The following is a 14,508-nucleotide window of genomic DNA, read 5'->3' on the forward strand; positions in this document are numbered from 1 at the left end:
CCCCCCTTACAAACTCGACTTTTAAAAACCAGTTGTAAAACAATAGCGTATTTTTCTTTTTTCCTTCTTTCAATCCACTACTCGTCACTTGTATCACAACAGCTCAATGCTGGAAAGAGCTGGTATTTCTTTTGACTGGAGAAACATTCTTGGTACGTAGATTCTTCTACAGAAGTTGTCTATAGAAGAACATGTATTTGTCTGTGCAAATAGGACCTTGACTGAGTTTTGCCGGTGTCCTTTTGCCCCTTAATTCCAGCCTTTGGAAAGTTAGACATGTTAGATTTAATCACAGTGATTCCTGTATAACTCACCAACTTTTACAGTGACAGGAAACATACACATGATAAACTGCACATTATTTCTTTTCCCACAAAAATGTAGGAACTACAACCAAAATCACTACAATTCCGATGACATCCAAACCCAACGTGATCGTTGTGCAAAAGACTACTGGGAAAGGAACTACCATTCAAGGGCTTCCAGGCAAAAATGTTGTCACAACGCTGCTGAACGCTGGGGTAAGTGAGGGCTTCAGGTCTCGGATTGATAGCTGGGTGACAGGCTGTGTGGTGGCTGCTGCATTCGTTCTGCTCGAGTCCCTGTTCAAAGCAAACTGTGCATGAGCTCCCTAACAGATCCAGCATGCCTTAATGTCAGGGTTGTTGGAAAAGTGAGTATGTTCTGCAGAATAGAAAAGATGCTTAAAACAAGCTGGGCACATTCTGAAATAAAGGAAAATAAAACTTTGGAGCTTGCCTTTTTTCCACGGTTAATGATTTTGTCATCCTGAGGAGATTAAGTTGAAAAGAATTACTAGAATCTTTCCCTGTTTGTGCTCTAGTGAGAACCTCGGTCCTGTCACATGGACCTGCACCTCCAACTGTTTGTCACTTGGGTGTAAAGGGCAGAAATAAACTGTCCCCTCATAGTAAGGGACACCTTTCAGTTTGCCTGGTGTGTGACACTGCAACAGCCTTGAGTATTTTAGAGTGTTGAATTATTTTTTGGATAACCTGATGTGTACTAAGAGCAAAATTCATGAGAACCACCAGAATGCGATGGTGTTTTGAAGCGATGCTGGTTCTCGGGAGTTCCAGCTATTTGATGGAAGTTGGTAGGAATACTGGAAGAACAGGCAACTAAAGCTGTTCCTCATCTGGTTTGTTACTGTGCGAAACTGAAAAAAACAAACGTGCTCAGCGTCTTTGCTGTTAGGCTATCAGGACTCCACTCATAGATCAGCAGCACTGTTCCAAAGTCAGATGTTTCCTGTGAAACAGCCATGAAGCTGCCTTTTTGTATTAAGTATAAAAAAAAAATTACATAATTAATGTCTTGGTGATGAGGATAGAACAAAGATCTCTATTTAGATAAATTCTTTTTAGCATCTCAATCCAAGTTTTGCAACTCTTTTGCCAAAGTTGGCGTTAATAGAAATAAGAGGTTTCAAAAAAAATTTGTGAAGGGTTTGAGGAAAGTTCCAACTTACATGAATTCTTCAAAGCAACCACAAAAACCTCATCAGTGTCCCTTAGTTACTGCTTTTTGTTCACCCCTTCAGAGCTGCTCAGAAGGGAAAGTAATGAAGAAGGGGCTTTTGGCAGCTTTTCCATTCAAAGCCGTAGGGTTCTTTGTTATTGGTCTCTTGGGTGTTTTGTATTGAGTAAATCTAGTTGCAGCAGCAGACTGGTTTCATGGTACACACACTCACCTGTAACTGTAATTTTAATTTTTTTTTATTATTATTATTTAGAGAAGTGGGTCTCTCTGAAGAATTTCGCTAAGTTAACCTGTAAACTTTGACTTCTCTACAGGGGGAAAAAACAATTCAGGCAGTGCCAGCAGGAGCAAAACCTGCTATCATCACTGCCACAAGACCCATCACAAAAATGATTGTTACACAGCCAAAAGGAATAGGGTCCACGGTCCAGCCAGCCACCAAAATCATCCCAACTAAAATTGTTTATGGTCAGCAAGGGAAAACACAGGTACAGTGAGGACCCATTTCTGTCTTGAAATGTACCCCTAAATTTTAATGGGAAATAAATATTTTTTTCTCACTGTGTTGCTGCATCTGTTGCAGAATTAATATGTGTCTGTGGGGAATGAGGCTTAGAGGTGTAATGATTTGGCCTTGATTCTGATTTCTTAGGCGCTGTGTTCGCGTTTGTTAGCTGTTTCTGGAGGTCCAGAGCAAGCCAGAAGGATTTACTAAGCCGTTTGCATAGCTGAAACTGTCTAGTCATGGCTCTAGATGCCTGTTTGAGTCTAACAGCTAATGACTAGTTCGTGAGAAATAAAGACGCAGAGTCTGGACGTAGGTCATCCATCAAATCTGAGCTTTTATTGGAGTTGTTATCTGGTTAATGTGTATTCAGGTTGTCTCTGCAACCTCTAGTGTACTTGGTGGGACTGTGTACAGAGAATCTGACTTATTTCTGGCCGCTTTCAGTTTCAGCTTTTTCTCTGGCTGCATTTAGTGTTTAAAAGAACTAAACTTTCATCAGATGCAATATTTTGCATGTCTTGAGTGTTCAAGACTGTATTTATTGTGGGCTGCAGAAGAGAGGTGCTTGTCCTTATCAGTGTGGTGCATGTTCCAGCTCACTTGTGTAGCTTTCTCTTGTATCCAGCCCTGAAAAAATGACTGTTTAGTGATTGATTATGTTAAATACTCCAAATCACTGACTTAGAAGTACATTCTTGTGCATTGCCGCTTACCTGGGCTTATGATCAGAGCTGCTGAGTTTACAGGTAGACTTTTTCAGTAAATTACGAATATTATGTAGGTCTTGTACGTTGATCTGAGTGGCACCCTGTGCTCTGATTGCTCAGGTTTGTTTCCTTGAGTGCTAATTACTATACATAAAATTTGTCTTTCTGCTTAGGTTCTCATAAAACCAAAGCCAGTGACATTTCAAGCAACAGTTGTGAGTGAACAAACTAGGCAGTTGGTGACTGAAACATTACAGCAGGCATCAAGGGTAGCGGAGACAGGAAACTCTTCTATCCCAGAAGTGAAAGAAGAACCACAAACCTACACCGAAAGCAGCTCTTCTTCTACAGAGTCCTCCCAGAGCTCCCAAGGTGTGTACGAGTGTCACATAACATACAAATGGTCTGTCTCCCAAGCATGCCAACTGGTTTCATACAACTCATCCTGCCTCCTTTTGGCACAGCTTTTCACTCCATATGTTAGCAGGCATTGTTCACGTCTGTTAGGACTTAATTTATCTTCATGAGCTTTTTATGCCTCCATTTTCTATGTGAAGAGTGGAGATAATGGTTTCTTGCTGGGCTCTAACTTGCTGTTACGCTGCCTGTGGCCTGCAGCCTCTTCCCCCTTTTCGGGCAGTCAGCCAGAGGTAGGCAAGTAGCAGGGTTTAGTTTGGGGTTGTTTTTTGGCCATCCATGCTCTGTCACCTCCTTCCCTGAGTCTAGTGAAGCATCTCTCCACTGCATGACTGAAAATTGTCATGTGACCCACATCTGTGTGCATCAGGACATATATCAGATGTACAGTCTTGATGGGGATGCAATTTTTTGTGTGGTAGAGGAGGATAAATAACAGGGCATAAATAACACCCAACCTTTGGTCGGGAGTGACTATAGGCTGTATTGCTGCATCGAATACAATCAGATGTTAGTGAAATGCGCATATTGACATGCCTTCTGGTCACCTTGTCTATATAATTCTGTAACTGTTGGTCTATACTGCCAATTTAAGTAAAACTTCTAAAGTTTTGAAGATTCAACAAACTTGTCAGAATTTAGGAGCTCTTAATTCAGAATTCTGAATAGATATTGATCACCAGAATGGCTAAAACCTTCTGAAGAAGAGTTCAGTTCAACATAGAAAGAAACCTGCTGAGCTTTGATTGTTCAAACCAAAGCTTTCATAAACAACTAAGACACAGGATCTTTTTTTATTGTAAACTGTTCATAATGTTACTGGTGTTTTCTTTCAAGAATCGATTGTAATAAAAACTGAATTGTTGCAGAGTGAGTGTGTGGATCTTTGGTAGCGTTCAAAACGCTGATGGATAATGAGTCACCTGGTCTGATTTTGAACTATAGCCCTGCTTTAAAGCAAGAAGTTGGACAAGAGACCTCCAACCCACAGTGGTTCTGTGATGACTCCATGTGCCTTTGTTCTTCTGCAAACAGATTCTCAGCCTGTCGTCCATGTGATTGCTTCGAGAAGTCAAGATTGGTCAGAACATGAAATTGCTGTGGACACAAGCCCTACAATCATTTACCAGGATGTGTCCAGTGAATCACAGTCAGCTACTTCCACCATAAAAGCCTTGTTGGAACTTCAGCAGACAACAGGTATGAAAGCACATGTGGTCATTTAGGATAAAGTCAAAGCGCATTAACTGGCTTGAGCAGCAGTTTGTAATAAGTTTTGAAATTGAAAAGCACCTCTCTAATCAGCTTGATTCTTATTAACCTGCAACGGTTCCTTTGAATCTGCTACATAATGCTCACTATCTATTTAATTAAACTTTGCATTTATATTAGAGGTTGATTTTATTGTGGAGGTTTATATACTGAAGGTTTATTTTATATTTTTCTTTTCTTCTAAAGCAGTGAAGGAAAAGTTAGAGTCGAAGCCAAGGCAGCCCACCATTGACTTGAGCCAAATGGCTGTTCCGATCCAGATGGCCCAAGAAAAGAGACATTCTCCAGAAAGTCCTTCCATCGCTGTAGTAGAGTCAGAATTAGTTGCTGAATATATCACAACTGGTAAGTGACTAAGGCAGCGTGATGATGGGTTTGAAGCTGAAGTCTGGGGACTTAGTTTAGGAGTTTTCTTACAATAGGTTTCATTTTTGTGTAGAGGAAATGAGTCGAGTCTTCCATTCTCAAGTCCCTGCTCAGGAGGCAGAGATTGCATCTGCTTTTCTGGGGCATAGCGGAGAATTTTTCTGAAGGAAAAAAAGGGTTGTTGCTTTGAGACATCATTGGTGAACAGATCTTCTGTTCCCTGATGTGATGTAGAGGACATGCTGTCCCACTTTAAGGAAGATGTCTCGTCAGGTAAAAGTAGACAAGGAAGTTACAGGAACTGTATCCTATTTCTTGTACATGTTGAGAGAAGTCAGCCTTTGAGTTAGTTAAACCCATATTTGCAAACTGTTATTTGCTTACTAGTGGGTTTTTAAGCCAGGTGTAGTCCCCAGAAGGCTTTGAACTGATAAATTTGCCCTTTTTAAACAAATAAACTACTCACATGGAAAATATGGTTGGGATTCAGCTCTTCTTAAACTCTTGACTCCTGTCTGGTTGTCCATTTTGTGTAAGTCCTTGACACACTTGTCTCTGATGTTCCCTACTCCCCAGAACGCGAGGTGTGAGCTACTTCCCACGCACACCTGAGAGGATCAAATGACTTCTTTTACATTTCAGTTTCTGAAGTTCACCTTGCTGGTCTTTCTACTTTATTTGGAAAATGGATGCAAAAGCATGTTGAAAATCCACACTGTAAAAGAGGAATAAAACTTGATTTTATTAAATTGTAGAAGTACAAATATATAACTTCAGTGGTTTTAGTGTTAAATGTCTAATCTGTTATTTCCATATTTCATTTCCTTGCTCTGTGCTTCCTCCCCTCGCTTCCATCCCTTGTATGGTCTAAATTCGTGTGAAGTTGGAGCTGGGGGTGGGGGGATGTTATCGTTATTCTTTTAAATAACACTTACTGTATCTGGCTTCAATTTTGAATGTTTGAGTCGTGCTCCCTTGGATTTCTTTGAAAACAAACTCAAAAGTACAATAAATAGTGTTAAAGCCATCTCTAATTGACAGTTACCTTCAGACATAGATACTATATGTTGAGTTTCTGGTCAATGTTCCAGTTCTTGCTGGGTCTTGCGGCAAATGTTGATGTAAAATAGTGCTCTTTGCAGGGAGAATGGGAAATTACAGTCGGTATCTTTGTAGGCTTAAGTCCTTTTCTGCAGCTTAGTAGCCATAGAAAGCACAAAAGCTGAAAATTTCCTTGAACTGTGATTACTATTGAAACACGGGGGTTGTTGTAAACTTTGAGTGGAGGTGCAGGAATCAACCGGTGCAGCACAGGCTGCTGTGGGTCGAGTAGCAGCTGTTCAGGCTACAGCACAAAGCTGCTTATTTTGCTCTTAGATTTTTGTCCCTTCCCCCAGTTCCTGTGAATGCTGCCAGGGAATGCAGGTAATTGAGTGTTTAATTCGTGCTTCTCCGGATTAATCAGTAGCTCTAAATTGCTAAAAATTCAGTAGTAAGATAGTAAAGAGTCTGTAACCTGTTGTGAAATCTCCTGCGTGCACCTAGGCCGAAGGATGAGGCACACTTTAATCCGTACGGGAGCTGGGATTCAGCGTGTGCATCCTGGTGAGGTGGAGGGAGCACTTCAGACATCTTAGTGTCACCGTTTTTTGTCTGTCTGCAGACTCAGGAAGACAACACTGTATTGGTTCACATTCGGAAGAATATCTGCACAACCACATAGGTTAGAAACTTTATTTTTAAATGAAGCTTTCAATTGTGCAGGAGCTGTTGGGGGATATCCACGATGCATCTGGCACAGCATGCGGGCCGGTATCGATAAAACCCAACTCCTTTCTCGGAGGAGGGAAAGGAAAACTAATGTATTGATTCAAAATACGACCTTTGTTTTAATTTTCAAGAAGGTCACTAGGAACTTTTTAACTTTGTTACAACTGTGTTTAAACTTTGCTTCTCCTTCAGTTATTAATTATTTTGAAACGCAAAAGTTAATTAAAGCAAGTTATAGGCAGGTGTAAAGTAATTTAGATTCACGGTTTTCATGTTCTATCAGTGACTGCAATATAGAATGGTTTGTGGTTTTATTTTCTCAGCAGAAGATCACTTCTCTGTCAAGCCACTATGTAATTATAGAGCCATCTCCCTGGCTCTGTGGATGGATCCGTTTGTGCTGAATCTCTTCTAAAAAGTGACAGAGACCCATGACAAGGTCTCTTATTTTTTTTGGCGTGTGATTTCTGATCACCCTCGCTTGCTTTCATAATACCCGGACATTTTCTAATGGCGAATCTTTCAAATTTAGCCTGTGCTCTGGAGAGTGTTGCGGTTTGTCAGTGGTAGGAGTTCAGTGAGCAAGGCTTGTTCTCCACTGCAGTCAGTTGTGCAGGTGCTTTTAACAGTGGGAAAACCACAGAGTAACTGATGCTCTGCAGTGATACGCTGGTGCTGTATAAAGAACTCGGCTGAAAATAGAGCCCACATTCTGCTTGCAAAGTTGGTGTGTTGGGAGGGAGAAGCCCAAGGAGGTTTAGACTGAGCCTGATGGCTTAGGAAACAGATAAAATCCCTGAGTTGCTGCTTTAAGAGGCTTCTCAGACTAGATCTACACTTTAAGGTTGAAGCTAACATACAGTAAAAGATGTCTTTCATACTCAGATCTTTATTTCACTCATGTGCTTTCAGTTGAAGCTTAACTGCAAAGCACGTAGTTGCAGTTTACTGCAGTTAGTTCCGGAGAAGTGCCACTGACCTCTTTGCTTTCAGTCAGCCATCGGTCCCAGCCCCACCAGCAGTCATCTCAGCCCCAGAGGACTCTGCTGCAGCATGTGGCTCAGTCGCAGACAGCAACGCAGACTTCTGTTGTGGTGAAATCTATCCCTGCATCCTCCACAGGCGCAATTACCCATATCATGCAGCAGGTTGTACACTTTCTTTTCCCAACAGCCTATGAACAGCAGCAGGTTATATGAATTGCAGAGGAGCAGAGCTTGTTTTGAATGAATATGCCACTGAAAATGCCAAGCATAAGGGCAAATTAACAATTTTCATATTGCCTGTTTTGGTGGTGAGGGTGGTGGGATGAAAGGGAAGTTGTTAATGAGATTACTTGAGGCTAAGTAAAATATATTAATGGCCTCTGTGGTAAACGTTGGTGCTTCCTGGATGAGTTCTTGCTGTCTGTATGTCATCTCTTCAACAGTGACAAGCTGCTTTTTTCTGTGTGCTGTATAGCAGGGTCATAAGTTCTTTAGATTACATTGCTGTTAGTGTAGGGGGAAGAGGGATAAAGCAGAGTCTGGTCGGTACACGGGGCGCACAGTGTCTTTTTCATTGGAGGGCTTTAGTTTGTGAATAGACAAACTTCTCTGAATCAAACTGGGAGGACCCCAAACATTTCAGACAAACGGTGTGGTTGTGGTGGAATCATGGTGAAGCCTCTCCGATGCCTTTGCTCCAGACCTGCTCAACTCTGTAGTGCTGTAATTCCTAGGAACTTTGGCAGTGGACCAGGACAGTTCTGTGTTAGGGTTATAAATCCACTTAAGTCTTTCATAAGTGTTTGAGGAGGCCACTTCATCTTGCTGAGGGCATTAATAATAAGTTTATACCATGTTAGACAAAGTGTAGTAAGGTAGATCTCTTGCTCCCTGAAATCCTTCAAAGTGTGAAGTGCCACGCCCAAGAAAAACTACAATAAAATGTTGAGGAAGGAAGGAGAAGAGAGTGTCTCTTCTGAAATAGGGTTGGCTGTAGGTATATGGGGAGCTGCAGAGGAAATTGTGGAGAAGAGTAACTTGGCTCTCAACAGGCAGAGTAGGAATTTATTGTGTGGAGAGACTCTGGCTTTAATGAGGAGCTACCGGTTCAACCACCTGCTAATCCCTGCTGCGTCCTATCCAAACACCATGCGATGTTAGGGTCTGACACACGTGAGGGCTACATAATCTCCACAGAGGATTAGTGACATGGTTAATGTTGTCACATAGAGACGTACCACATTTTAAAGTGATAAAAACAGTTACTGATTACGTGGAATCTCTGTGTAAGAGCATCTTTTTATACATGAATTGGGAGTCTCTAATGGTATAAGTAGCCAAGTTGAAACATTAAAAATTATTGTGTATCCTTACAGTTGGTATTTCTCTTTACTAACTTGCTCTAACTTCTTCTCATTAAGGCCTTAAGCAGTCACACTGCGTTTACCAAACACAGTGAGCAACTGGGAACTGAGGAAGGAGAAGTGGAAGAGATGGACACCTTAGATCCTCAGACTGGCCTGTTTTACCGCTCCGCCCTGACACAGTCGCAGGCACAAAAACAGCAAAAACTGAGCCAGCCGCAGCTGGAACAGAATCAACAGCAAGTGAAAACTATGCAGTGTTTCCAGACGAAGCAGAAGCAGACAATCCACCTGCAGGCTGATCAAATCCAGCACAAACTCCCACAAATGCCCCAGCTTTCTATAAGGCATCAAAAACTAACCCCCCTGCAGCAAGAGCAAGCACAGACCAAACCAGATGCACAACACCCTCCCCACCCCGTGATGGCCAAAGAAAGGCAACTCCCTACCTTAGTGGCCCAGCCACAGCAGACACAGCCGCAGCAAAAAAAACACAAAAAGCGGACCCAGCCGCAGCTGGAACAGACTCAACTGCAAGTGAAAACTCTGCAGTGTTTCCAGACGAAGCAGAAGCAGACAATCCACCTGCAGGCTGATCAAATCCAGCACAAACTCCCACAAATGCCCCAGCTTTCTATAAGGCATCAAAAACTAACCCCCCTGCAGCAAGAGCAAGCACAGACCAAACCAGATGCACAACACCCTCCCCACCCCGTGATGGCCAAAGAAAGGCAACTCCCTACCTTAGTGGCCCAGCCACAGCAAACTGTAGTGCAGGTGCTTGCAGTAAAAACCACGCAGCAGCTGCCCAAACTGCAACAGGCACCAACGGCACAAAAAATCTACATGCAACCCCAACCCCCCCAGAGTCAAATGCAGCTACCTGCCTCTTCAGAGAAACAGCCAGCAAGCCAGGTAACGGAATATTGATAGCATGCAAAAATACACGTCGCTGTTCAAGGAAAAAAAAAACCAAACCAAATCCAAACACCAACCCTGTCGCTGTAGCAGTGTTTTGTCCTGGCAAGAGAGAACTCCTCATTCTGCTGGTATTAATTACCCCGTCAGAAGGTTGACACTAGGAAAGAGAAGCACATGTTCTAGGGGGGAAAAAAATCCGTAGAGCTCACAAACATGTTTTGTTGGACAGTTTTTATGAATTTCTGACACCACTGGTGCATGGAATTTGTCCCTAATTCTTTTCTTTTAATTTTTAGCTTTGACACGTAATTAATTTCCGTTCCCATAGCACTTTTTTTTATTTCTGTGGAAATAAAGATGAATACAGTGCAGTCTCCTAAGGCTCTCCATTGTACATCTTCCTTTGTAGTTTACATCTTCCTGAAGTTATCTGGCTCTCGTGTACAGGATTAATTTGATTTTCCTTGGGAGGGGAAAACGTAAAGACTGAGGAACTTGGAAAATGTGTAATTTAACTAACTCCAGAAAAGTACAATTTTTCTTTTTTTTTTTTTTTTGGCCCTTCCAGGAATACGTGTGAAAACAAGAGGGTTAACAAACATGACACGGGGATGTAAATCCCAAAGGAAAATGAGGCTGCTGCGGTATTATACTGCTACAATCCTTATCTAGCAGCCTAAAAAGCTGCTTTTCCCCAGGCTTCCATTAACTGTTACCACATCGTTGTTAATTCCTTTGTTAATACACTGAGTTTCAACTGTCTTCCTGATAGCGAGTATGTTGTTTGTGCCATACTGTCCTTGGAAATATTGATTAGATTGTCAATAAAAAAGAAATCGAGCTGTAACATGCACAACAAAAATTTGATTTTCAGGTGCAGCATCCCATTAGAAGGCAAGGATCCACTGTTTCAAAGATAACTTTTGAGGGGTGTCAGCCTACTTCTCTTCCCAAGGTAGCAGGTGGCAGTTCTGTGCCCAAAGTGGCCTTGCCAGTTACCAACCTATCTCCTATGCAGGCACCCCTGAAGACAGCAGTAGCAGATATTTTGAGAGTGGCTATGGTGGAAGCTCCCATTGATACAAATGCAGAATATGCAGTAGTGGATCCCCCAAACGAGGCTGTGTCTGCTAGTAAACTGGCAGGGGAAGCAGAGTTGTCACCTTGTCCCCAAATGCCAAGGGTGACTGCAGTAGGGATGACGGCAACTTCCATCCCCCAGCAACAGACATGTCCAGAATCCATTTCAAGTCCTCCTGCTATTGGTCCTACTGTAACAGAGAGGAGACTCGATGCCCAAGGAGTGCCTACAACAAACCAGTTTGTACACATTCAGAATATATCACAAACGAAAGCTGAAGAGAGCTCATCAGAAATTGTTATCCAGGTAAGAGAAGACCAGAGCGAATAAGGCGAAGGTTGAGCAGAGCAAACTCATGTCTAATGTGATAATAGCAACCCAATGATGTCCCAGTTGTTTTGTTTGCCTTTCCCAGTTTTTGGTTCTTTTTCTGCTCTTACACTTGTCATGGATTAACTCCTGTAACTGTGTAGTAATTCTTCAATTGACCTGGAGTTTCTCCAGCACAGAATCATTTGGTTGGAAGGGACCTTTAAGATCATCCCTGTGTTCTGGTGTCTTCCTTTCTTTTTCTGTTAAGAAAACAAACCAAGCTCATCTCATTTTACAAGGTGCTTTTTTTTTAAATGCTTAAAAATGTGACTTCCAACACCTTCTGTGGAACTGATCTAGAGTTTTTTAACAGTCTCTATTAATGTTACCTCTGAGTATAAAATTACTATAAAATTATAAAAAAATGAAGTAATGGGGTTCTGCTTACTAGGAAAGTTCAGCAAATAAGGTCTGGGTTCAGAGTAAAGCTTGTTAACATCACTTCCAACCAATCTTTTTATTGCCACTTCTGAGATAAAATTACTATTGATCTTGAGCCTAATTTGAGTCATTGCTGAACTGATGGTTGATGTTTTCATTGATTCTGCTATCTTAAATATGTTTTACAATGCGATACATGGTCAAAATGTCAACTGGGGAAGAATTTAAGTCATCCGAGGCCTCAGAGTGGTGTAACATGAATCTTTGTAGGCGAGTTGGCATTGTGTCTGTTCACACAAATGATAGCAGAGATTGAACTGATTTTATTTTGTGTCATATTTGTGTTACAATGAAAATGCTTCTCGTGTGAGAAAATAATTTGTATGCAGGGCTTTCAAATTTTCATGTTCATTGGTAAAGTCTTTATTGCAGCTTGATTTTGTAGAAGTCATCCTTTTTGTTCTCATTTTTAGTCCTCATTCCCCTAAATAGCCAGAGGTCAAGTTCTGTTTTACTTCAAATCTGTACATTTTGAGAATCTACGTTGTTTATTATTGTGCTTTGAGAGGTTCCAACTACTGCCCAGAATTTCAGTGGTGTAAAGCTGTAGATATAATTCCTAGAACCTAGGAAAGTGTAAGCAGAAATAAATAGCTGAGACCCATTGTGTTTCCTCAGCCACTGCTGCAGCTCTGAGCAGGAGCTTGGATTGGATCGTATACAAAAAACATTTCTGGTCCTTATAGCTGGAAGTGTCTGGAAAAGATAAGAAGAGGAGACTGAAGAAAGTATTGTCTCTGCTTGGCATTTGAGGGGTGATGGGTGGTGGTTAGCTGTTGGTTAGGCTGTCACGGAGCTTTAGTGAAGATCCAAGGCCAAGATTGATGCCTTAAGAGTGAGACGATTCATGTTTTCTCTTCCACATCCTAATGTGGTGAAGGGTGCTCTGAAGCTTTAGGTAATGCAACATAAACTGCAGTGGGCTGTAGCTCAGGAAGACTGCTTGTGGAAACCAGAGGCCCCTTTTCCACGAGTACCTGTGCTTGTGGAGATGCCTTTATCTATGAAAACTCTTAAAACTGAAATCTTTTCTTTCTTGCAGACCATCCCTCACTATTCCATCCCTTGTCACTCCAGCTCCAATGTGGTAGTGGAACCTAGTGGGCTCCTGGAGCTCAACAACTTCACCAGTCAGCGCCTTGATGATGAGGAGACGGTGATGGAGCAAGAGGCGGACAGTAGCACAGAGGACGGTGCTGAACCCAGCCCCTCTCGCAGTTCTGCCGAACCATCCTAAGGAATCGAGAGCCTGGAGCGCGCTTGAAAATATCTGGGGATTTTGAGCATCCCGAGATGCCCTCCTGTTATGATGTCTTGGAGCACTTTGCCTGTTAGAATTGTTTATTGGACCCTTGAAGCATCAGTGTGTTTTAACAAGACGGTTTTGCAAAAGCTGCATCTTAACAATTGCTTCCAAAAAAAAAACCAAACAAAAATGAGATGCGGTCACCAAGATACAGAAAACCTATGACAGTGGAATGTGCTCCTGTTAAAAAGCAAATCTGCAGCCAGTTCTCCAGCTTGTGGTCTTGAAGCTCTTGCCCAGATACTGAAACAGCTTTCGGTGAAAAAGGATCGTTATTTCGCCATGTCTTTTTGTTAGCTGTCGAGAAAACACCCTCAAAGAAAAGAGAACATTGAAGAAATAATTATATTTTAAATAGCATGTGAGAGAATAAGCATCTCTGACAATGCTGGAAAATCCCCGGGAGTTTTGGGATTGGTTCTCCACACTTGTGCTCACTTACACTTTTTATTTTTCATAAGTCTAAAAATACAGTTTATTTCTTTTTTAATTCTTGTTGAAACATTTGGAAGTAAGCAAAATCACTAACTGGAGGCAAAGTGGATTTGCTGGTGGATTTTTGTTCCAGGGTAATGGAGGTGAGGCGTGTGTTTGTGCCGTAAGCACATGAAACGCTCGTCTGCTCTAGTTAATCTTGGATTATTTATTTAAATATAAAATTTAAAGTGAGGTCAAGTTGTTTAAGAAGCCCCTGTGAAACAGGCTGGGGTGTTAATCGTGATACAAACAGGGTGTGTGCGGGGGAGACATGTATTTTGCTATAAATCAGTTTTTCCAAATTGGGGATAAGCAGTTCAGCGTCTTTCAAAGCTGAACCTCTGCGTTTAGAAGCGAACAAAGAAGGGTTTTAAAAATCTGTATTTTACTCTTACATGCTGTTTGTAAAGTGACCAGTTTTGGAGTTTAGAAGCTGAGATGGATACGCAGGGGTGGGGTGCAGAAATCAGCCTTATGACTCGACTTGTCGAAGCAATACGTCGGAGTTTTGTGATAGTTACAAGCCACCGAGAGAGGTTTGGATTCAGGTGGGATAAAAGAACCAGTTTTAATACATTCTGCTAACAAAGACAAGTCTTCTTTTTCCAAATGTATATAAAACCACGTTTTTAACTGTTTTGTATAGATTTCACTATAAATAACTAAGCATTTTAAGACTTTGACATATCATTTAATTGTATATACATCTACCAGCCGAACTACCCCACTTTTTGGCGCTGAATCCTCCTGTAAGTAGATTTTATCCAAAGTCTAATACAGCTTTTTTGCGTCAGTCTTTTTTTTAAGCTGTGATTTCACTGTCGATACTGTAGTTAAGATGAAATTCCAACTCGAGTAATTCAAACTGAAAATACAAATCCTAAGACCCTCTTTATCTCACTTTTCCTGAGAATCCACCCATGTAAGACCACGCAGGAACCCCTAGATGGTGCTGCCGGTTTTCATCTAACCTCAGTTATTTTATAAATTAAGTCATTATGACTTCTATACACTTCC

General features: G+C 41.6%; 1 protein-coding gene across 1 annotated transcript in view; it reads left to right on the forward strand.

The window, feature by feature from the left end:
• Window positions 1–13,149, forward strand: part of LOC104490582 (chromosome unknown open reading frame, human C11orf30) — a 38,194-nt gene extending 25,045 nt beyond the window's left edge. Inside the window, exons 11-20 of the mRNA XM_010132884.1 lie at window positions 385–521; window positions 1,818–1,991; window positions 2,892–3,090; window positions 4,171–4,335; window positions 4,597–4,752; window positions 7,537–7,691; window positions 8,951–9,136; window positions 9,419–9,808; window positions 10,689–11,201; window positions 12,751–13,149. Of these exons, the coding sequence (XP_010131186.1) occupies window positions 385–521; window positions 1,818–1,991; window positions 2,892–3,090; window positions 4,171–4,335; window positions 4,597–4,752; window positions 7,537–7,691; window positions 8,951–9,136; window positions 9,419–9,808; window positions 10,689–11,201; window positions 12,751–12,945 (2,270 nt within the window). The 3' untranslated portion in view covers window positions 12,946–13,149. The remainder of the gene's footprint in view (window positions 1–384; window positions 522–1,817; window positions 1,992–2,891; window positions 3,091–4,170; window positions 4,336–4,596; window positions 4,753–7,536; window positions 7,692–8,950; window positions 9,137–9,418; window positions 9,809–10,688; window positions 11,202–12,750) is intronic.
• The last annotated feature ends 1,359 nt before the right edge of the window (window positions 13,150–14,508 follow it).

This window comes from Buceros rhinoceros, unplaced genomic scaffold, assembly GCF_000710305.1.
Source record: "Buceros rhinoceros silvestris isolate BGI_N320 unplaced genomic scaffold, ASM71030v1 scaffold11763, whole genome shotgun sequence".
In the NCBI taxonomy this organism is placed as follows: Eukaryota; Metazoa; Chordata; class Aves; order Bucerotiformes; family Bucerotidae; genus Buceros; species Buceros rhinoceros.